General features: G+C 41.4%; 2 protein-coding genes across 4 annotated transcripts; both read left to right on the plus strand.

Moving 5' to 3' along the window:
• Positions 1 to 299: 299 nt before the first annotated feature.
• On the plus strand, positions 300 to 21,281 carry UTP14C (UTP14C small subunit processome component). 3 transcript variants are annotated; one of them, XM_030813439.1, is made up of 2 exons: positions 300 to 370; positions 16,030 to 21,281. In XM_030813439.1, the coding sequence occupies exon 2, from the start codon at positions 16,519 to 16,521 to the stop codon at positions 18,820 to 18,822; it is 2,304 nt and encodes a 767-aa protein (XP_030669299.1). In that variant the 5' UTR covers positions 300 to 370; positions 16,030 to 16,518; the 3' UTR covers positions 18,823 to 21,281. The 3 variants fall into 3 exon arrangements, with proteins under 3 accessions (XP_030669299.1, XP_004088185.1, XP_030669300.1); XM_004088137.3 differs by lacking the exon at positions 300 to 370 and adding an exon at positions 12,634 to 12,880; XM_030813440.1 differs by lacking the exon at positions 300 to 370 and having other exon boundaries at positions 16,613 to 16,688; positions 16,754 to 21,281.
• On the plus strand, positions 301 to 21,122 carry ALG11 (ALG11 alpha-1,2-mannosyltransferase). The gene is made up of 4 exons (XM_012507006.2): positions 301 to 370; positions 6,816 to 7,046; positions 11,949 to 12,880; positions 16,030 to 21,122. Exons 1-4 carry the CDS (start codon positions 327 to 329, stop codon positions 16,299 to 16,301), a joined length of 1,479 nt encoding a protein of 492 aa, XP_012362460.1. The 5' UTR covers positions 301 to 326; the 3' UTR covers positions 16,302 to 21,122.
• Positions 21,282 to 22,717: the final 1,436 nt, after the last annotated feature.

Here is a 22,717-nt window from a genome sequence, read left to right on the forward strand (position 1 = left end):
CGGGGGCGCAGGCGCCCAGGCGGGGTCTTCTAGTGGGGGAGGGGGCCGAGGGAGGGAGCGACGGCTGTCAATCACAGGCCACGCCCTCCTCAGCCCAACCCCCACTGCTGTCCCGCCCAAGGGGGCGGGAACCGTGTGCGCCACGCCGAATACTAGTCTACGTCTCGGCATATTCTATTGGCTGGAAGGCCGTGGGACGCGGCTACCAGTAACCAATAGTAACACATATTTGGCCCGTGGTGGCGGGGCGAGCGCGGCTCTCTTTCTCAGGAGCCAATAGGGAAAAGGAAAGTGAAGCGTTTCCTGAGTTCGGGGGTTGGCGGAAGATGGCGGCAGGCGAAGGGAGCTGGTGCTTGTGCAAGTTGTTGAGGTGAGGAGCCGGTCGTGTGGGCTCACAGACGTTTTCTCGCCTGTAGTGGTACTTGCCTGTCCAGTGTAGCTAAATTTTGTGGGCAAATGGCCTTCCTTGTCATGAATCTAAGGTAATTTCTCAGGCCAATGAGCGGTCTTTTTCTTGGGGGTCTCCTATATAGGCTGGAACAGACTAGGTCTTAAAGACTCAATTTACAGCGTTTTCTTCTGCTTCACTGTTGGCCGAGGGGTCGAGTTCCCTTCCCTGCTTCAGCTTTTTCTTTCCCTTTCACACTCCAGTTAGTTTGTCATATATTATTCATATTCATTCCTCATTTTCCTTTACGATTGAGCTACAAGATATTTTCCAATCTATCATGTCTCTTTTTCGGTAAAGAAGAAACCGGATTTTCTTTCTCATCTCTTAGTTTCTCTTAAACTCACCAAAACTGCCATTGTTAACACGTCACTTAAATATAAAGCTCATGTTGAATCCTCTGCTTTTTGATAATCCGTTATTTTAATTTTTATGATTGATGTAAGAAGTTACATAAAATATTATTACTTTTATTTGTATTACGTGCATACGCTGTTTCTTCTAGAAAAATTAGAAAATAGATGAGTAAATGGAAAAACCCCCAGGAATGCTACCATCCAGAGAGAGCCACTGTTAACATTTTGGTGAAAAAACTCCCAGACTTTTTTCCACCTTTGTTGTTGTAGTACTACTGTATTTTAAGTGCCTTGCCCTCCACTAGTAAAACAGAAGGCCTAGTATATTCTACCTACCTAGTTTTTTTACCACCTACATATTTTTGTTCAGGCTGAAAATTTATAATTAACACCATAGCTTCCTGAATAGCAGTATATACCTAATTCTTTCAAAAGTTCAGGCATTTCTTCTTCATTTTTGTCCCCTCTACTTCAAATTCTGCAATCATTACTTTAAACATTTTGAATGAGAAAGTCTATTATCAGAGCCTTTTGGTTCTTCCCTGTCATACGTAATATTTCTCAGTGCTTTACATTATAACGTTTAAATAAACTCACTAACCAGACTTAAAGGACAGGTTTAACTTTAGTCATTATGCAGCTTTTAAGTTAAATGTTTAATAGTTCAGTTTGAAAAGCTTGTCACATGAATTTTCCCACCTAAATTATTTGAAGGAATTGCCAGAAAAACTTTTACATTATATGGGTCAGCTGCATTTTAAATAAGCTTTTGAAAGATTGTCCTGAGAAAGCAAACTGTCCTCTGTAGTGTTGCTTTTATGAATTCATATATTCCAAATATTAAATAAATGATAAATCTTACCACTTTTGTCAGACTCTGTTCGTCCTTTAAGGCAGTGGTTTTCAAATTGTGCTCCATGGACCATGCAGGTCCCGAGGCCCTTCAGTGGATCCTCAACAAATCTGTTTTTATAATAACATTAAGGTAATATTTGCCTATTTTACTGTGTTGATAAGTGCAAAAGTGATAGCGGATAAAACTAAGTGATAGTGGATTTTAATTAACAGTGTGAAAAGGTCATTGATAGGGTTTCAGAGTCTGTATTGCAACTGACATTAAGAAATTGCATAACTTGTCAAATGTGGTCTAGCATCAGAGAAGAATATCTGTAACTAGCTGAAAAGTTAAATATATTTTAAACATAAGATCAATATATATTAAAATATACTCCCTTTTCCTACTACATATCTAAGTTAGCCTGAATTTTCTTCATTTACTTCAACAAAAACAACATATCACTACAGATTGAATGCAGAAACAGAAAGGAGGAGCCACTATCTGGTTTCACGTTAAGCCAGACATTAAAAAGATTTGCAAAAAATGTAAATCATTGACACCCTTCTTGCTAAATTTCTTTTTTTGGTTTGGAAAATATAGTTTTTTAATAAAAATATGTTAATATGTTATGAAAGAATTTTTATTTTCAAATGAATTCATAAAAAGTTTAAAGTTCTTTAGTTTTCATTTCTAATATGCTAAGTATTGGTAGATATAAGCAGTATAAACCACTGGTTCTCAACCAGGGGTGATTTTTGCGCTTCACAAGACATTTGGCATTTGGCAATATCTGGAGGGGTTTTTTTTTTAATTATTTTTTGTAGAGATAAGAGTCTTGCTCTGTTGCCCAGGCTGGAGTGCAGTGGCATGATCATAGCTTACTACAGCCTTGAACTCCTGGGCTCAAGCAATCCTCCCACCTCAGCCTCCCAAAGTGTTGCGATTACAGGCATGAGCCACTATGCCCAACTGATAATTTTGATTGGGAGGGTGCTACTGGCATCTAAGTGGGTCAAGACCAAAGATGCTACTAAATATAATACATTGGACAACCTCCCCAACAAATAATTATTTGGTCCAAAATGTCAGTAGTGTCAAGGATGAGAAACTCTGATGTAAACAAAAGCTATATTGGATCCTCAGTAAAATTTTTAAGAGTATAAAGGTGTATAAAAAATATAAAGACCAAATTATTTTAGACCAATTATTTCAGCTTTGAAATAAAGTGCTCATGTGGGATTTCAAATAAAGTCAAATACCTCTTCAAGTACACAGTAGGAAATCCCACATGAGATCTGTTCACAATAGGAACAAATGAGGATTTGTTCACAATAGGAAATCCCACATGAGAACTTTATTTCGAAACTAAGTATCAATAAAATATTTACTTCTGGCCAGGTGCAGCAGCTCATGCCTGTAATTTAATGCTTTGGAAGGCCAAAGCAGGAGGATTACATGAGGCCAAGAGCTTGAGACCAGCCTGGGCAACATAGCAAAACCCTATTTCTACAAAAAACATTTTTTTTAATTAGCTGGGTGTGGTGGCACACACCTGTAGTCCCAGCTTCTCAGGAGTCTGAGGCAGGAGGATCACTTGAGCCAAGGAGTTTGGGGCTGCAGTGATTGCTATGATTGCACCACTGCATCCCAGCCTGGGTGACAGAGTGAGACCCTGTATCTAAAAAAAAGCAAAATTTACTTTTCTGATGAATTTGTATGTTTTCATGTGGGCAGTGAAAACTATGTGATATGGTTTGGCCATGACCCCACCCAAACCTCAAGTTGAATTTTATCTCCCAGAATTCCCACATGTTGTGGGAGGGATCCAGGGGGAGATAATTGAATCATGGGGGCCAATCTTTCCCATGCTATTCTCGTGATAGTGAGTAAGTCTCACGAGATCTGATAGGGTTTATCAGGGGTTTCTGCTTTTGCTTCTTTCTGATTTTTCTCTTGCCGCCACCATGTAAGAAGTGTCTTATGCCTCCCGCCATGATTCTGAGGCCTCACAGCCATGTGGAACTGTAACTCCAATTAAACCTATTTTTGTTCCCAGTTTCGAGTATATCTTTATCAGCAGCGTGAAAATGAACTTGGTACAGTAAATTGATACCAGTAGAGTGGGGTGCTGCTGAAGAGATACCCAAAACTGTGGAAGCGACTTTGGAACTGGGCAACAGGCAGAGGCTGGAACAGTTTGGAGGGCTCAGAAGAAGACAGGAAAATGTGGGAAAGTTTGGAACTTGCTAGAGACTTGTTGAATGGCTTTGAACAAAATGCGGATAGTGATATGGACAATGAAATTCAGGCTGAGGTGGTCTCAGATGGAGATGAAGAATTTGTTGGGAACTGGAGAAAGGTGACTCTTCTTATGTTTTAGCAAAGGGACTAGAGGCATTTTGCCCCTGCCCTAGAGATTTGTGGAACTTTGAACTTGAAAGAGATGATTTAGGGTATCTGGTGTAAGAAATTTCTAAGCAGCAAAGCATTCAAGAAGTGACTTGGGTGCTGTTAAAAGCATTCCATTTTAAAAGGGGAACAGAGCATAAAAGTTCAGAAAATTTGCAGCCTGACAATGCAGTAGAAAAGAAAGACCCATTTTTTTAGGAGAAATTCAAGTTGGCTGCAGAAATTTGCGTAAGTAGCGAGGAGCCTAATGTTAATCCCCAAGGCCATGGGAGAAAATGTCTCCAGGCCATATCAGAGACCTTCATGGCAGCCTCTCCCGTGGCAGGCCTGGAGGCCCAAGAGGAAAAAGTGGTTTTGTGGGCCAGGCGCAGGGTCCCTGTGCTGTGTGCAGCCTAGGGACTTGGTGCCCTGTGTCCCAGCTGCTCTAGCCGTAGCTGAAAGGGGCCAACGCAGAGCTAGTGCTGTGGCTTCAGAGGGTGAAAGCCCCAAGCCATGGTAGCTTCACATGGTGTTGAGCCTGGGGGTGCACAGAAGTCAAGGATTGAGGTTTGGGAACCTCCACCTAGATTGCAGAAGATGTATAGAAATGCCTGGATGCCCAGGCAAAAGTTTGCTGCCAGGGCGGGGCCCTCATGGAGAACCTCTGCCAGGGCAGTGCAGAAGGGAAATGTGGGGTTGGAGCCCCCACCCAGAGTCCCTACTGCCTAGTGGAGCTGCGAGAAGAGGGCCACCATTCTCCATACCCCAGAGTGGTAGATCCACTGACAGCTTGCACCGTGTGCCTGGAAAAGCCTCAGACACTCAACGCCAGCCCATGAAAGCAGCCAGGAGGGAGGCTGTACCCTGCAAAGCCACAGGGGCAGAGCTGCTCAAGACCATGGGAACCCACCTCTTACTTAAGCATGACCTGGATGTGAGACCTGGAGTCAAAGGAGATCATTTTGGAGCTTTAAAAATTTGACTGCCCCACTGGATTTTGGACTTGCATGGGCCCTGTAACTCCCTTGTTTTGGCCAATTTCTCCCATTTGGAACAGCTGTACTTACCCAATACCTGTACCCCCATTGTATCTGGGAAGTAACTAGCTTACTTTTGATTTTACAGGCTCATAGGCAGAAGGGACTTGCCTTGTCTCAGATGAGACTTTGGACTGTGGACTTTTGGGTTAATGCTGAAATGAGTTAAGACTTTGGGGGACGGTTGGGAAGGCATAATTGGTTTTGAAATGTGAGGACGTGAGATTTGGAGGGGCCGGGGCAGAATGATATGGTTTGGCCATGTCCCCACCCAAATCTCAGTTTGAATTGTGTCTCCCAGAATTCCCATGTGTTGTGGAAGGGACCCAGGGGAAGGTAATTGAATCATGGGGGCTGGTCTTTCCCATGCTATTCTCATAATAATGAATAAGTCTCATGAGATCTGATGGGTTTATCAGGGGTTTCCACTTTTGCTGCTTCCTCGTTTTTCTCTTGCCCACTGCCATGTAAGAAGTGTCTTACGCCTCCTGCCGTGATTCTGAGGTCTCCCCAGCCATGTGAAACTGTAAGTCCAATTAAATCTCTTTTTGTTCCCCGTTTTGGGTACGTCTTTATCAGCAGTGTGAAAACGAAGTAATACACTATGTAACTACACAGAACATCCCCTATTTGCCTAGGCTACTAAGCAGCCCAGAGCCCAGTCTGCTATTCACTACTATGTATGTAAATATAGCCTGCATACCTGTGTCCATCATCAACCACCATCCCAACATACACACCATCTTTATTCTATTTTCCCTGGTCCTGACTTTTTATTATTTAACTTTTGCCATTTTATTGTTTTTAAATCTTATAAGCCCTCCTCAAATCCTTTATAAAGGATAGGCAGAGTATGAAAAATATTAAGTTAGGTTCCAACTGTATTGGCAACCCTAAAAGAAAAGCACCTTGACATTTTATTTTAACATATTTTAAGCAACATCTGAAGAGGTAATAAACTTTTGCATCCGTCATATATTCATTGGATGCCTTCTCTGTGCCAGGCATCGTACTTGGCATTGGGGACATGGTATGAGCAAGTCTGGGCCCTTGCTTTTGCAGAGCTTCAATCGACCTGACAGTAATGGAGAACCTTTTAACAGTCACTTTGTGAATGAGTTTACTGAGTATTAAGTAGAACATTAGTGGGTTTTTGACAGCTCATTCAGAGGTACATAAGGGAAGGTAGTAGTATTAGGTCATGTAAATAGAGCAAATACAGAACTGGAAATAGAAGTGGAGAAATCTAAGTTCCATTCCTTTATCCCAGAAATTGTTCTACTTGAGGTGAAGTGACAGAATGAAAAAGATTTACTATCTTACCAGACTTTAATGGAATATTGATCATTCAAAAGACGTATTTTTTTTGGTATCTGACCCTCAAAATGACAGCATATAACATGTTCTTAATCATGTCTTGTTTAGATTAATAGTTAAATTTGTTTTAATCCCATAACATATATACTAAGTTAGGAGAAAGGGGATTCAATGTTGATTTTTACTGCTGATTAAAGTATGTTCAACTGGTAACATGCTACAGGAATTGGAATTAAAGGGGACTTATCCTTTCAATATTGGATATTTAGCAGCATTAGAATTTTCATACTTGAGTATTTTGTTAGCAGACTTGTTAAAGACAATTCTCTTTGTTACTAATATATAAAGTAGATATGTAAAAGCAGACTTTAATTTGTAATTTTTTTAATGTATATATCACATTGATTCTCAACTTTGTCCTCTTATTTCAGGTTTTTTTATTCATTATTCTTCCCTGGGCTCATTGTATGTGGAACTTTATGTGTGTGTTTGGTCATTGTCCTTTGGGGAATCAGACTGCTGCTACAGAGAAAGAAAAAATTAGTGTCAACTAGCAAAAATGGGAAAAATCAAATGGTGATTGCATTTTTTCATCCATACTGCAATGCTGGTGGAGGAGGAGAAAGAGTTTTATGGTGTGCTTTAAGAGCCCTGCAGAAAAAGTAGGTATCCATCTTTCTTAGCTAATTTGCTATATCGTTCCATTTCTTAAAAATTATTACCCAGAAATTCATCTTTCTTTTTTTTTTTTTTTTTTTTTTGAGACAGAGTCTTACTCTGTCACCCAGGCTGGAGTGCAGTGGCACGATCTCGGCTCACTGCAAGCTCCACCTCCCAGGTTCATGCCATTCTCCTGCCTCAGCCTCCTGAGTAGCTGGGACTACAGGCGCCCGCCACCACGTCCGGCTAATTTTTTATATTTTTAGTAGAGATGGAGTTTCATCATGTTAGCCAGGATGGTCTCGATATCCTGACCTTGTGATCCGCCCGCCTCGGCCTTCCAAAGTGTTGGTATTACAGGCATGAGCCACCGTGCCCGGCCTCATCTTTCTAAAGTACCTAAAGTAAAAATGAATCCCTTTTTAAACTGTTCTTCAATAAGAAAATATTTCTTTCATGTGCCCACATGCCTTATATGATCTTACTTGATTTTAGTTACTATGATAAAGAAATAGACAAACCCAGGCATGGTGGCTCACACCTGTAATCCCAGTACTTTGTGAAGCCATGGAAGGTGAATCACTTGAGCCCAGGAGTTTGAGACCAGCCTGGGCATCATGGCGAAACCCTGTCTCTACAAAAAATTATCTGGGCATGGTGATGCGCACCAGCTTCTCCAGAGGCCGAGGTGGAAAAATTGACTGAGCCTGGGAAGTCAGAGCTACAGTGAGCCGTGATTGTGCACTGACTGCACTCCAGCCTGGGTGACAGAGTGAGAACCTGTCTTAAGGGAAAAAAAGAAAAGAAAAGAAAGAAAGGGACAGTGGATGGGGAAAACATCTGCCCTTTTATGGCATAATTTAATGGGAATCACTGGTCCCCTTGGGAGAGTGTATACAGAAGAGATTAAGTAATAAACAGAAATATACCAAGTACGTCAGAGCACTTTAAGCCTGAGTACTTTCAGGCAGTTGTGGCACACAGGAATAATCTTTATGAAAGTATCTATTTGACTCAAATTTTTATATCATTACCAGCTGGATAGTCTCAAGTTACCATGTTAGAAGGAATATGGTGTTATACATCTTTTAATATTTGAGCCTTCATCATCTCCACCCCCCATACCCCAAAAATATTTATGATTCCCTTTTAGAAAGGAAAAAGCATAGTAGGTTCCATTATTTTATCATATGAGGAAAACTATTATTCTTCATGGTTACCCTACTTCCTGGTACACACCCTTCATTCAGTGCCAAGGCCTTCACACAGAATTCCCTCAGCTATACTTTTCTGTAATCCTGGCCCATCCTAGCTTCCAGGCCCTACCCCTGTATTTGCTCTGCCATCTTCTGTAACTGCCTAAATACAAAGAATTCTCGTAATTCCCAACTCCGTGACGCTTTTCCTACTCTCATTGATAATACTTTTTTCTTCTCTAACCAGATTATCTACCTCTTGAGGGCGGTGGTAAAGTTTCATGATATCTGTACACATAGTCCCCAGCAGCCTCTATTACTCCTAACCCATCTACAAGGAGAAAAAAAACAAATTATTAATATGACTTGGAAGATACTTTGTCATCTTGCTCTGGCCACATCGTGTTTCTCATCCCTCCCCATTCCTTCACATGTACTTTACTCCAACATGCAGAACAAGGAGCAGCTCCCTGAACACGTCATGCTCTCTCTAGAGTCCTTCCCTTTCTATATAGTGTTCTTTTCTTCTGAAATGACCTTTTTCTCCCCAGTTAGTTTCTACAAGTCTTTCCTAACTCAACACATAACTACAGTGCACTTTTCATTCGACCTAGCAGTATTTATTGGGGACCTGCTATGTGTCAGGCACTGTTCTAGGGGTTGAGATTAAGAGAACAAGATTGATCAAGTCCTTCTCTCCTGGACGTTCGATTTTAGTTGAGAGAGACAAGATAATAGGCAAAGAAGAAAAATATCAAATAGTGAGAAGTGCTATATACAGAGTTAAAATAGGGTAATATAGGAGTGACTTAATACTTTAGATAGAGTGATCAGGGAAATATCTGATAACACTTAATCAAAATCTGAATGACAAAAACAGCTGCATTCACTGCGTGATGATTGTTAGGTATTGTTTGAAGTGCTTTACATGTGTTAGCTCACTTGATCCTCAGAACAGTCTTTCGCAGTTGTTACCATTATCCTCATTTGACAAAGAAGAAAACTGGGGCACTAGAGCCCATGTTCTGAACCACATGCTAAACTGCCTGCCTTATGAAAAGACTGAGTGAAAATGAGAAAAGAGAATTCAGAGTAGAGAGAACAACCACTGCAAGTCCCCTAAGGTTGGGTGGAGCTTGGCGTGTTCAAAAAAAAGAATGCCAGTTTGGCTGCACCCTGGAGGGCAAAGGAGAACATGGGAAGGGAGGTGACAGAGGGAGGCAGGTTCCAGATCACACAGGAGTTGAGTGAGCAGGGAAATTAGTTTAGATTTTATTCTAAGTGCTATAGTAAACTAGTTTTGGGGTTACTGTTCTGTGACATAGTTTAGGGGCTGCCATGTTTGGTCTCCATCATACTGTTGCAATTAGATGGCAGCTGGGGCTGGAGGCATCTGAAGCCTTTTTCACTCACATTCTGGTTCTTGGGCTGGGATAACTGGACCTGCTGGGGGCTGTCGGGCATCTCTCTCACTGAGGAGCTTCTTCATGTGACTTGGTTGGGCTTGCATACAACATAGCAATCTCGGGCTGGTTGGACTCCGTACGTGACAGCTGTCTTCTCCTAGCATGAGCATTCCAGGAGACAGGAAGTAGGAGCTGCCAGTCCCTTAGAATCTATGTTGGGAAACTGGCACAATGTCACTGTTGCCATATTCTGTTGGTCAAAATAGTCACAGAGCCAGGTGTTATTCCAGGGGAGGGGACTTAGATGCCACCTCTCAGTGGGAAAACTATCAAAGAATTTGTGGCCTGGCTGGGCACAGTGGCTCACACCTGTAATCCCAGCACTTTAGGAGGCCAAGTCTGGCAGATCGCTTGAGGCCAGGAGTTTGAGACCAGCCTGGTTAACATGGCAAAACCCCTTCTCTACTTAAAAAATACAAAAATTAGCTGGGCATGGTGGCACACATCTGTAATCTCAGCTTCTCGGGAGGCTGGGGCACGAAAATCACTTGAACCCGAGAAGTGGAGGCTACAATAAGCCAAGATCGCGCCACTGTACTCCCGCCTGGGCAACAGACAGAGTGAGCCCTTGTCTTAAGAAAGAAAAAACAAATGGAATTTGTGGGCATTTTTAGGCTACCAGAGATCACAATCTTTTTTCACATTTTAAAAGGCTCATTCTTGCTGCTGGGTAAAGAGTGACTGGGAAGGAGCCAGAGAGGAGCAGTTAGATTGTCATCCTTTAGGCTTCCCCAGCATCCTGTGGGTGTCTTTATCAATGCGTAGCACACAGTTTTGCAGTTATTTGTTTTGCATGTCTGTTTTCTCCACTGGACTGAACTTCTGAAGATAAAGAGACTCTCTCATCTCCATACCCTCAAAACCTGGCATCTCATACTAGATGCTTAATAAATTTTTTTTTTTTTTTTTTGAGATGGAGTTTCACTCTTGTTGCCCAGGCTGGAGTGCAATGGTGCGATCTTGGCTCACCACAACCTCTGCCTACTGGGTTCAAGCGATTCTCCTGCCTCAGCCTCCCAAGTAGCTGGGATTATAGGCATGTGCCACCACACCCGGCTAATTTTATATTTTTAGTAGAGACAGACTTTCTCCATATTGGTCAGGCTGGTCTTGAACTCCTGACCTCAGGTGATCCGCCCGCCTCAGCCTCCCAAAGTGCTGGGATTACAGGCGGGAGCCACTGCACCCAGCCAATACATGTTTTATGACTCAAAGAATAATTATAAACAGAGGGAGACCAAAGCATTACAAGTCATAAGAATATACTTTTAGGTATTTTCATACTAATTATATCTAATTGTGGTATAGGCACAAGATCCAGCTTTTAAAGACTTTTGCATTTTTCAGATAGAAACCCTGAGTATTGCCTTAGTATTGTGATCCTATCTGAAGACAGGTTTGTTGAATCTTAATTCTTGTTTATAGTATTTTATTACCTTTTTTTTTTTAACTAAGAACACTGTCAAAACTTTTTAGTATTTCTTTAGACCATCTCATTCATAAATCAACACTTGATGTCTGTTCTGTGTGAAATCCTCAGTGGAGGAAATAGCAAAGAACTAGAAGTCATGGTCTCATTTGAAAGACTATACTTCTAATTCAATAAAAAGTGTAGAAAACATCATTTTTAGTATGACCAACATGGAGAAACGCTGACTCTACTAAACATACAAAATTAGCCGGGTGTGGTAGTGCATGTCTGTAATTCCAGCTACTCGGGAGGCTGAGGCAGGAGAAGCACTTTAACCCGGGAGGCAGAGATTGTGAGCCAAGATGGCGCCATTGCACTCCAGCCTGGGCAACAAGAGTGAAACTGTCTCAAAAAAACAAAAAAAAAATCAAATCTTCTTTATAACTGTAAGAAAATAGTTATCTACAACTTTTTGCTTGATTTTAACCTAATATATTCTTTCTTTTTTTTTTTTTTTTTTTTTTTGAGACGGAGTTTCACTCTTGTTGCTCAGGCAGGAGTGCAGTGGCGCAATCTCGGCTCTCAGTCTCTCAGGGTAGGTAGCAGGCTTTTTTTTTTTTTTTTTTTTTTTTTTTTTTGAGATGGAATCTCACTCTGTCACCCAGGCTGGAGTTCGGTGGCATGATCGCGGCTCACTGCAACCTCCACCTCCTGGGTTCAAGCGATTCTCCTGCCTCAGCCTCCTGAGTAGCTGGGATTACAGGCGCATGCCACCGTGTCTGGCTACTTTTTGTAACTTAATACATTCTTAACCATTACATTCTATTTTAGGTATCCTGAAGCAGTTTATGTTGTTTATACCGGCGATGTTAATGTCAACGGTCAACAGATACTAGAAGGTGCTTTCAGAAGATTTAACATCAGATTAATTCACCCAGTGCAGTTTGTTTTTTTAAGGAAACGCTATCTTGTGGAAGATTCACTGTATCCTCACTTCACACTGCTGGGCCAAAGTCTAGGATCCATTTTTCTTGGCTGGGAAGCTCTAATGCAGTGTGTTCCTGATGTTTACATTGATTCAATGGGATACGCTTTTACACTTCCTCTGTTTAAGTATATAGGGGGTTGCCAAGTTGGAAGCTATGTTCATTATCCTACTATCAGCACCGACATGCTCTCTGTAGTGAAGAATCAAAATATTGGATTTAATAATGCAGACTTCATTACCAGGAATCCTTTTCTCAGCAAAGTAAAGCTCATCTACTACTATTTATTTGCTTTTATTTATGGCCTTGTTGGTTCTTGCAGTGATGTAGTCATGGTCAATTCTTCTTGGACACTAAACCATATTCTCTCACTATGGAAAGTTGGGAATTGCACTAACATTGTTTATCCACCTTGTGATGTGCAGACATTTCTGGACATTCCCTTACATGAGAAAAAGATGACCCCAGGACATTTGCTGGTTTCTGTTGGCCAGTTTAGGCCGGAAAAGAATCATCCATTGCAGATCAGAGCCTTTGCTAAATTGCTGAATAAGAAGATGGTTGAGTCACCTCCTTCGCTTAAACTCGTCCTCATTGGAGGTTGTCGTAACAAAGATGATGAACTTAGGGTAAACCAACTGAGAAGGCTGTCTGAGGATTTAGGAGTTCAAGAATATGTGGAATTTAAAATAAACATTCCATTTGATGAATTAAAGAATTATTTGTCTGAAGCAACAATTGGTCTGCATACCATGTGGAACGAGCATTTTGGGATTGGTGAGTTTGGCCTTTAAACAACTTGTTTGCTGCCATGAGATACACATTTTAAGTTCTTTTGATAAAATGATAATACTCTGGAAGTCTGCATCATGCCCTAATTCTCTTGCCCTCATCCACCAAATATGCTTTCCTCATTTGAGACCTTGTAAGATAGTAGTTAATAATAGCAGCTAGTATTTATTGACCAATTCCTGTGTGTGGGCCACTGTGTTGAGATTTTTACATGTATTATCTAATTTAAGCCCTTCTAAACCCCTATTTGATAGGTGTTATTGTTATTCCCATTTTATAAATAAAGAAACTCAGGCACAGGAAGGTTTAGAAATTGCTCGAGTTCAGTTACACAGTAAGTAAGTGGTAGAGCCCGGATTCTAACCCAGATAGCCCCTGCTCTTAACAGCAACATTTTCTCTCCTCATCTAACCACACTACATACTTACCGGTACAGATTCCTGGGCCCTACCCTTATCCTACAGAATGGCCAAATGGACAAGGCCCAGGTAGATGTATTTTGATAATGCTGTTTAAGCGATTCTGTTATGCATCAAAAGTTGAGAACCATTGTTTGCATAGGGGCTTCTCACAGTAACTCTTTTAGTCTTTTATTGATTCTACCCTCACCGTTGGAATGGCCCTCTTTGTGCCAGATTGCATCATAAGTCTTCAACTTAAATCTCCTTGCACTTTAGCCGTTCTTGTTTATTCTGGCACAAACTGCTATCTCTATTCTGACCTGTTAAGCACACATTTTGCTATAAAATCAAGTACTGCTTTGTGTTTAATTTGGGTCCACATATATTTCTCAAGCGCTTTGTGCCTCACACTGTTAGTTGTTAGGGGAAATGAGGATAACATAAAAGTGACATTTCCTAAACTAAGACTACAGTTTCTCTTACACTCTTTTTTACTCCTAGTTAGTAGTATAGTACTAGGCCCAGACATTCAGCAAGAACTTGTTGACCCAACCTGTTGCATGGGATCTGACCTCCTGTGCTTCCTTCCGTAGAAACTTACTAAGCATTCACTCTGCTGAGCACTTGGGTGGATGCTAGGGATGTGGTGGAGACAGGAGCTGCTTGGCCTGTCAGAGGCTTCCCGCCCTCTGGTGGTACCAACAGGCTACACAGGCAAGTGCCGTGCCGTGCTGTGCTGTGTGCCAGGTGCTATGCTAAGGAAGTGCAGGGTGATGTGAAAGTGCCAAAGAGAAACCTAACACAGACTTGTGCAGGCAGGGAACAGTTGCCCAAGGAAGTGATGTGACACTTGAGCAGGACCCGAACAATAGAGGTTAGCCAGGAGAGAGGGGAGAGTCTCCAGCACAGGGAACAGCACTGTGATAGGAGTGACAACAGATGCATCAATAGGAACATTCAGCAGGAAGACAACAGAGAGGTGATAGAGGCCAGGTTAAGCCAGTGGAAAAGAATAGCAGGATTTTAAGTATTGCATGTAAAAGCTTTCTGATTTCTCCAGTCCATTCTGGCCACATGGGGAGTGGATCAGTGAAGAACAGGGAGAGCAAGACTGGAAAGGCAGTAAGATGAGCCGGCCTACTATAGCAACCCAGATGGAGGTGCTGGTGAGCTGAACTTGGTAGGTGAACATGCTTGAGAGACATTCTGCAGTAGTATTGACCAGGACTTGGTGATTAACTGGATGTGTTAAATGAGGGAGGAAGAGAAGACCACCTAGGGTTTTGGGAGCGGGGCAGCTGTGAGAATGGTGTTGGCTTTCTCCCAGAGGGGAAATCCAAGAGCAAGTGCCATTGATGAGCCAAGTTTTGAACCTGCAGAGTTTGAGTTCATCTGTGGGACATGTGAGGGCATGCGTCCAGGAGGTAGTTTTGTATATAGGAGTCTGAAGTTGAGGAGAGGAATCTGGTCTGGAAACACAAAATGAGGATTGTCCTTGTGCAGGTAGTTATCAAAGCTCCCGTGGATGTGGTTAAGATCGCCTAGGGAATATGTACAGAGCGAGAAGAGGCTCTCAGTACAAAATGCAGAGAACAGGAACAGCTGAGAAATGGGGAGAAGAAATGGTGAGGGGGGAAAGCCAGCCAAGTGCAGTGTCTTAGAAACCAAGGAAGAGAGTGTTTGGAGAAGAATGGAGACGGCACAGATTCTGATGCTGCCCAGATGCTGGGGAAGGTAAGGCAGTCACTGGTGACCAGGAGCCAGTAGAGAGGGAAAGGGTAAAATTGATTAGATGCAAGTCTCTGAGAAAGTACAGGATGCTCTCCAGCTTCAAGCAGAATATGATATGAGCTACTGAATTCTGTTCTGCAGGGATTTCACCAGTTTTAAAAACATTTGGCATGATTTAATTTCTCTCCTATACATCCAGGATGATATCAGCTCTGTACCATCCTTCAGATAATTGGGAAAGCCGTCGCTTGAATCATTCTCTGAAGGGCTTAATTCTCCTAGGAATATGGCTAAGAAAGGCTGGCTAGAGTAATTTATATTTCATGCGTATCATTTGGCAGAAACTAACCACAACTTTCATTTAGTTCAGCACTGTTGTTGGGCATGCAGTAGTCTCAAATATGCCAGAAATCCAGGCAGTAACATAAGCACGGCGATAGTATGCTTCCCTTAGGTGATTCACTTTTTTATTTTTTCTGCTAATGTAATTTGAACTATTAAAATTGTTTTTGATCTTTTTACTCCTTTTGTTTTTCTAATACCTGTTAATATTCTACCATCTTGCTAACATTCTCTAGTCTTCTTTTTTAATTATCTGCGATACATCTTTTTTAATAGGCTAGTCTTCCATCTACTTGTCTATTTTAACTAAGAATAAAGCAGCAGGCTGGGTGTGGTAGCTCACGCTGGTAAATCCCAGCACTTTGGGAGGCCAAGATGGGAGGACCACTTGAGGCTAGGAGTTAGAGGCCAGCCTGGACAACATAGTGAGACCCTATCTCTTTAAAAAAAAAATGCAGTATTATTATGAAGCTTTGAAAACTAAAAAACTTAAAATTATTTTATTTTGTACTGTAGAAGTTAAATAAGCAAATGTCTAGACATACATTTAATTAAGTTTCTCATAAGTCCCTTAAATTTTTTGAAGATTTCTATTCATCCTCATTCTTATGAGCACACTCAAAAACTTAAAAGATTACATGATTTTTGTTTTTTTCTCAGGAGTTGTGGAGTGTATGGCAGCTGGCACAATCATCCTTGCACACAATTCAGGGGGCCCAAAGCTTGACATTGTCGTTCCTCACGAAGGAGATATAACTGGCTTTCTGGCTGAGAGTGAAGAAGACTATGCTGAAACTATGGCTCACATTCTTTCCATGTCTGCAGAAAAGAGACTCCAAATCAGAAAAAGTGCTCGTGCATCTGTAAGCAGATTCTCTGATCAGGAATTTGAAGTGACATTCCTATCATCTATGGAAAAGTTATTTAAGTAATGCCGTATCTGTAAAATTAAAGATATTTTATATAAAGTGGTTAAACACCTTCATATGTAAATATTTTTCTAAATTCAATCTCATTTGTCAAATCATTTTACTTTAGAAAACAGACAAGAAAATTTCCTTTTAGAATAAAAGGAAGTGTTGAAAAGAAAATGGATGACTAGCCTTCGGCTTCCGTTCTTGGTATACATGAGAGAAGCTGGCTGTTGAGATGAATGTGAACCAGGTTGTGGAGAATCTGGCTTTGAGCCAACAGGAAGAACTAGAGGATTTGCCAAAAAACTACCCCTTGAGTGAGAATGAAGATGAGGGGGACAGTGATGGAGAGAGAAAGCATCAAAAGCTTCTGGAAGCAATTAGTTCCCTTGATGGAAAGAATAGGTGGAAATTGGCTGAGAGGTCTGAGGCTAGTCTGAAAGTGTCAGAGTTCAGCGTCAGTTCTGAAGGATCAGGAGAAAAGCTGGTCCTTGCAGATCTGCTTGAGCCCGTTAAAACTTCATCTTCTTTGGCCACTGTAAAAAAGCAACTGAAGAGAGTCAAATCAAAGAAGGTGGTGGAGTTACCTCTTAACAAAGAAAAGATTGAACAGATCCACAGAGAAGTAGCATTCGGTAAAACCTCACAAGTCCTCTCCAAATGGGACCCTATCGTCCTGAAGAACCAGCAGGCAGAGCAGCTGGTTTTTCCCCTGGGGAAGGAGCAGCCAGCCATTGCTCCCATTGAACATGCGCTCAGTGGCTGGAAGGCAAGAACTCCCCTGGAGCAGGAAATTTTTAACCTCCTCCGTAAGAACAAGCAGCCAGTGACAGATCCTTTGCTGACTCCCATGGAAAAGGCCTCTCTCCGAGCCATGAGCCTGGAAGAGGCAAAGATGCACCGAGCAGAGCTTCAGAGGGCTCGGGCTCTGCAGTCCTACTATGAGGCCAAGGCTCGAAGAGAGAAGAAAATCAAAAGTAAAAAGTATCACAAAGTCATGAAGAAAGGAAAGGCCAAGAAAACCTTAAAAGAGTTTGAGCAGCTGCAGAAGGTTAATCCAACTGTGGCATTGGAAGAAATGGAAAAAATTGAAAATGCCAGAATGATGGAAAGAATGAGCCTTAAGCACCAAAACAGTGGGAAATGGGCCAAGTCAAAGGCAATTATGGCCAAATATGACCTGGAGGCTCGCCAAGCTATGCAGGAACAGTTGGCCAAGAACAAAGAACTGACACAGAAACTCCAGGTAGCCTCTGAGAGTGAGGAAGAGGAGGGAGGCACAGAAGAAGTGGAAGAACTCCTTGTCCCTCATGTAGTGAATGAAGTGCAGATGAATGTGGACGGACTGAATCCCTGGATGTTCAGGAGCTGCACCAGTGACACCAAAGAGGCTGCAACACAGGAGGACCCTGAGCAACTGCCAGAGCTTGCGGCTCATGAGGTTTCTGAAAGTGAGGCAGAAGAAAGGCCAGTGGCAGAGGAAGAAATTTTGTTGAGAGAATTTGAGGAGAGGCAATCCCTTAGAAAAAGATCTGAGCTCAACCAGGATGCTGAGCCAGCAGGCAGTCAAGAAACAAAAGATTCTAGCAGCCAGGAGGTGCTGTCCGAATTGAGGGCACTATCTCAGAAATTGAAGGAAAAACATCAGTCCAGGAAGCAAAAAGCAAGTTCAGAGGGGACTGTTCCCCAGGTCCAGAGAGAGGAACCTGCCCCAGAAGAAGCGGAGCCCCTGTTGCTACAGAGGTCAGAGAGAGTACAAACTCTGAAAGAGCTAGAAGAGCTGGGAAAAGAAGATTGTTTTCAAAATAAGGAGCTTCCCAGACCTGTGTTAGAAGGGCAGCAGTCAGAGAGGACCCCAAATAATTGGCCTGATGCCCCTAAGGAGAAGAAAGAGAAGGAGCAACTGATCGACCTACAGAACTTCCTAACCACACAGTCTCCTTCCATGAGGTCTTTGGCAGTTCCCACAATAATAGAGGAGCTGGAAGATGAAGAGGAGAGAGACCAAAGGCAGATGATAAAGGAAGCTTTTGCTGGGGATGGTGTCATCAGAGATTTCTTGAAAGAGAAGAGGGAAGCTGTGGAGGCGAGTAAGCCAAAGGACGTGGACCTAACACTACCTGGCTGGGGCGAGTGGGGTGGTGTGGGCCTAAAGCCCAGTGCCAAGAAAAGATGCCAGTTTCTTATTAAAGCCTCTGAGGGTCCTCCAAGAAAAGATAAGAATTTGCCAAATGTGATTATCAGTGAGAAGCGCAACATCCACGCAGCAGCTCATCAGGTACAAGTGCTTCCATATCCATTTACCCACCATCGGCAATTTGAAAGGACCATCCAGACCCCTATAGGATCCACATGGAATACCCAGAGGGCTTTCCAAAAGCTGACTACTCCCAAGGTCGTCACCAAGCCAGGCCATATCATTAAGCCAATAAAAGCAGAGGATGTGGGCTACCAGTCTTCCTCAAGGTCGGACCTGCCTGTCATACAGAGGAATCCAAAACGAATCACCACACGTCACAATAAAGAAGAAAAACTGTAGGTTGAGTAGCTGGAGAAGTGACAGCCAGGACCCCTGTTTCCACTTCCTTTGGTCCAGTTTTACTCTGCTACAGGGCGGATTCCAAAACTGGCTCAGCACATTGCATGTAGTTGAGCCACATTTTTTAAAAAAAGAAAATGGATGACCATTAATTGACTAGCATTTTAGAATTGATCAGACATTAGAACACAGAAAAATTCTGGTACATTTAAATTCTAAACAATACAGTGGATGACCCTTTTGAATATACCTAATAATTTCCTTAAGAAATTTTCAACAGACTTGTTTAATGGTGTTCTCAAAGCACACAGTCAAGAGGTGGGACTGACTGATGCTTTATAGGTATGTGTAGGGTGGTAGAGGCCAAGGTGCTGCCAGCAATCCTTTCCATACTAGGTACTGGTGAAAATTGTTTTTGTGTATGCTGTCAGCACATTTTTGTGGGTCTCTCATCCCTTAACAGTGCCACATCTCAGCCTGGAAGTCAGCTTTAAGTCATGCAAGATAACATCAGGTTGTTTTTCTGACAGTGATGATATTATATACAGATACATCCACAGGGTATCTATTACCAGCATAATGCATTGTAAGATGGCAAGGTGGCATTTTGAAAAGAGCACTGGGCAAGCAGTTAGCATATCTGGGCCTACCTTCAGCTTCATCATTTACAAACTTCTGACCTTTTGACACTAAAGCTGCTCCTTTATCTTTCTGAGTCTCAGATTCTTCATCTGTAATCTGGAGTTGTTAATTCCAGTCCTTACTACCTTTTAGAGTTGGAATGAGATGGAAAGTAGATGAAACTACTTTGAAAATTATGACAGTTAAGGGCCGGGCGTGGTGGCTCACGCCTGTAATCCCAGTACTTTTGGAGACCGAGGTGGGTGGATCATGACGTCAGCAGTTGAGACCAGCCTGAACAACATGGTGAAACCTTGTCTGTACTAAAAATACAAAAAAATTAGCTGGGCCTGGTGGCAGGCACCTGTAATCCCAGCTACCTGGGAGACTGAGGCAGGAGAATTGCTTGAAACTGGAAGGCGGAGGTTGCAGTGAGCCAAGATTGTGCCACTGCACTCTAGCCTGGGCAATAAGCAAAACTCCATCCCAAAAAAAAAAAAAAATTATGAGAGTTAAAGGTAACATTACATACTAAATGTCTTCTATAATCCTATCTTTATTAATGCATTACAACTCTGTAGATTGTTAGTTACTAGGCCAGTAGCTAGGAATTGGTATAAATTTAATGCACTTTCTATCCTGAATAACTAGCATGGAAAAGTGAATATATGTGTGAGCAGATATGGCTATAAAGACCTATAGCTTTTGCATTTTATGCATAATCCTTTCTAGTTCAGTGAATTGACCCCATCCACAGCCTGATTCATCTTTGTGTTAAGGAGCAAATGAAAGGGTGTATTATTCCTTTGCAGTCTCCTCTCAGTCATTCATCAATGTGGCCAGCTTATCTACTCCCAATTATGTTGTTAATACATCTCCAAGCCATCTGTCATCAGATCAAAAAGCAGCAAACAGAGGGTCAGTCACAGGATGTTCTGACACACCATTGTAACTTTGTGTTAGAGATGATCCCATTTAGAAAAAGACTGGCAGAAATTTGGAGTGAAAGGAACCCTACAGATTAGCCCAGTTCTCTCTTATTTTCAGCTTTACAGACAAGAACAATTTAAAGAATTTAGTAGACTCCTTCAGTGTCACAAAGCTGTTTCATGAAAGAATCAAGATTATAACCTGGATATTCTGACTCCTGGCCCAGTGCTTTTTCCTACTTTGTAGCTACACTTTGAAGTAAGATTGAAACTGTTATCCACTCAATTGCCTTATTCCTGAGGATGTAGTGAAGGAAGAAAAAGTTTCCTGGAATTCCATAAACTATATTTTAATCTTATTTCTTCAAAATTATTTTCATATATCACAGATATATCATTGGAAGATATAATTTGCATATATGTTCATTATCAGTGTTCCTAATATGGTATTACATGCATTCTATTTTTTTCTGAATGATAGCATGAAAAGTGTCAAAGTGGTTTGTCCACTAGCATCTGTCTGCAGAACTTTCAGGATGACTATTAATTCCTCTCAGATGTCATTTTTGAGTGGTCCAAGCCTGCTGTTTTGAACTCACAGCAGTGGAGATTTGTATTCTTATTTACAGTTGTGTACTATAAAGTGTGTGTTACATAGGTTTTGTGTAATAGTTATTTGTAAATATTATTTAGATTTGTATTTAGACATGATTTATATCTAATAGATACAAAGTCTGTGTCTAAATATTATTTAAAGAAGTGATTTTTCATTCTCTTGGATTCTTTCCAGTGTGGTGCCTTTTATATGCCTCACATAGTCTCCTTTTTCTCCTACTAATATTCCCAAGCTCCATATGCCAATTAAAGAAGAAAGAAAAATAAAAGTTTGTCTTGCTTGTGAAACATTAAGAAGAGGCTGTCAGGTTTAATAAACTTTTTAATGAATATTTTGGACATAACAAAAAACTGCAGAGCTTCGTACACCTGATTTAAATAATTCTTGAGGGATTTTATAAGGTCATCTTATAGACAAAATTATGAGAGACCAGTGTGATTATCAATGCTTTCAGAATATTTGTGTTTATGTAAATATACCCCAGAGTCCAGAACTCTGATATATTCATATATATTCACAATGAGAGGATGTCTGTGCCAAATCTGTCAATCAGTACAATAGAAAAGTTAATTATGTAACTATAACACATAACACAAATTTTTAGAAGCAAATTATGTCCTGTAATTTACCCCCCCTCCCTGCTGCTCCTCTACTAACTCATTTTCCTCTTTTCCCACTCTAAATGTAAGGCAACCCTTGGCTTTGGAGAAGCATCTGTTCCAATATTCTGGTGCTATGTGCTCACTTGTACTATACGCAAATGTTACTAGACACAGAGGAGGTCAAAGTGTTGATACACTTACTGCTACCATTTATAGAATGATCAATTTGATAGCTATCATACATGGCTAGCAAGAGGCTGATTTTTCTAATAAAAAATTTTTGTTAATGCATACAGGTCTGATGAACAGTTTTAATTTAACAGATGAGGCCAAGGCTAAAGCCAGAGTAAAGTAATCAGAGCCATGCCTCAGGAACATGATTTAGCTAATAGTGTGTGTAAAATGGGTAAGGTCCAGAATTAGGGACTAAAACCAGCTGAAAATGTTGCAGATATGTATACTTATCACAGTGAATACTTCTAATTTACAGCAAAGAATTCAAAATTGTTGAGTAAAGCTTGGTGACTATTACCTAAAATAGACTAGACTTTAGCCAAGCATCTTGTCATGGGAACAAACCCGATAACCTGACATGCTTTTTTTTTTTTTTGAGAAAGGGTCTTACTCTGTCACTCAAGGTGGAGTGCAGTGATGTGATCACGGATTATGGCTCACTGTAGCCTCAACCTCCCAGGCTGAAACTAAAGTGATTCTCCCACCTCAGCCTCCTGAATAGCTGGGACCAGAGGTGCACACCAACACACCAGCTAATTCTTTTTTTTTTTTTTTTTTCTGAGGGGTGGGTAGAGATGGGTGTTTCCCTATGTTGCCCAGACTGGTCTCAAACTCCTGGGCTCAGCAATCCTCCTGCCTCAGCCTCGAAAAGTGTTGGGATTACAGGCATGAGCCACCACACCTGGCGTGTTCATTTACCATCCTTAAACATTCTTTTTTTCTTTTTTTCTTTTTTTTTTTGCCCTTAATTGACTTGATCTTTGGATGTTTCAGGTTTTTAGGGATCATGTTTCATTTCCCTTGCTTTCAAATACAGTTCAGAATAAGGATTACATGAAGTCACTAGCAGTTTTACTATGATGTCTGAACTAGTCCTGAAAGTAAATAAACAT

The sequence above is a fragment of the Nomascus leucogenys genome, chromosome 5 (genome assembly GCF_006542625.1).
Source record: "Nomascus leucogenys isolate Asia chromosome 5, Asia_NLE_v1, whole genome shotgun sequence".
Classification (NCBI taxonomy): domain Eukaryota; kingdom Metazoa; phylum Chordata; class Mammalia; order Primates; family Hylobatidae; genus Nomascus; species Nomascus leucogenys.

Coding starts and splice junctions, on each gene's coding strand:
- ALG11 (XM_012507006.2), top strand. CDS start 327: ATGGCGGCAGGCGAAGGGAGCTGGTGCTTGTGCAAGTTGTTGAG. Junction 7,047..11,948: donor TTAAGAGCCCTGCAGAAAAA/GTAGGTATCCAT, acceptor ATTCTATTTTAG/GTATCCTGAAGCAGTTTATG. Junction 12,881..16,029: donor GAACGAGCATTTTGGGATTG/GTGAGTTTGGCC, acceptor TTTTTTTCTCAG/GAGTTGTGGAGTGTATGGCA.
- UTP14C (XM_030813439.1), top strand. CDS start 16,519: ATGAATGTGAACCAGGTTGTGGAGAATCTGGCTTTGAGCCAACAGGAA.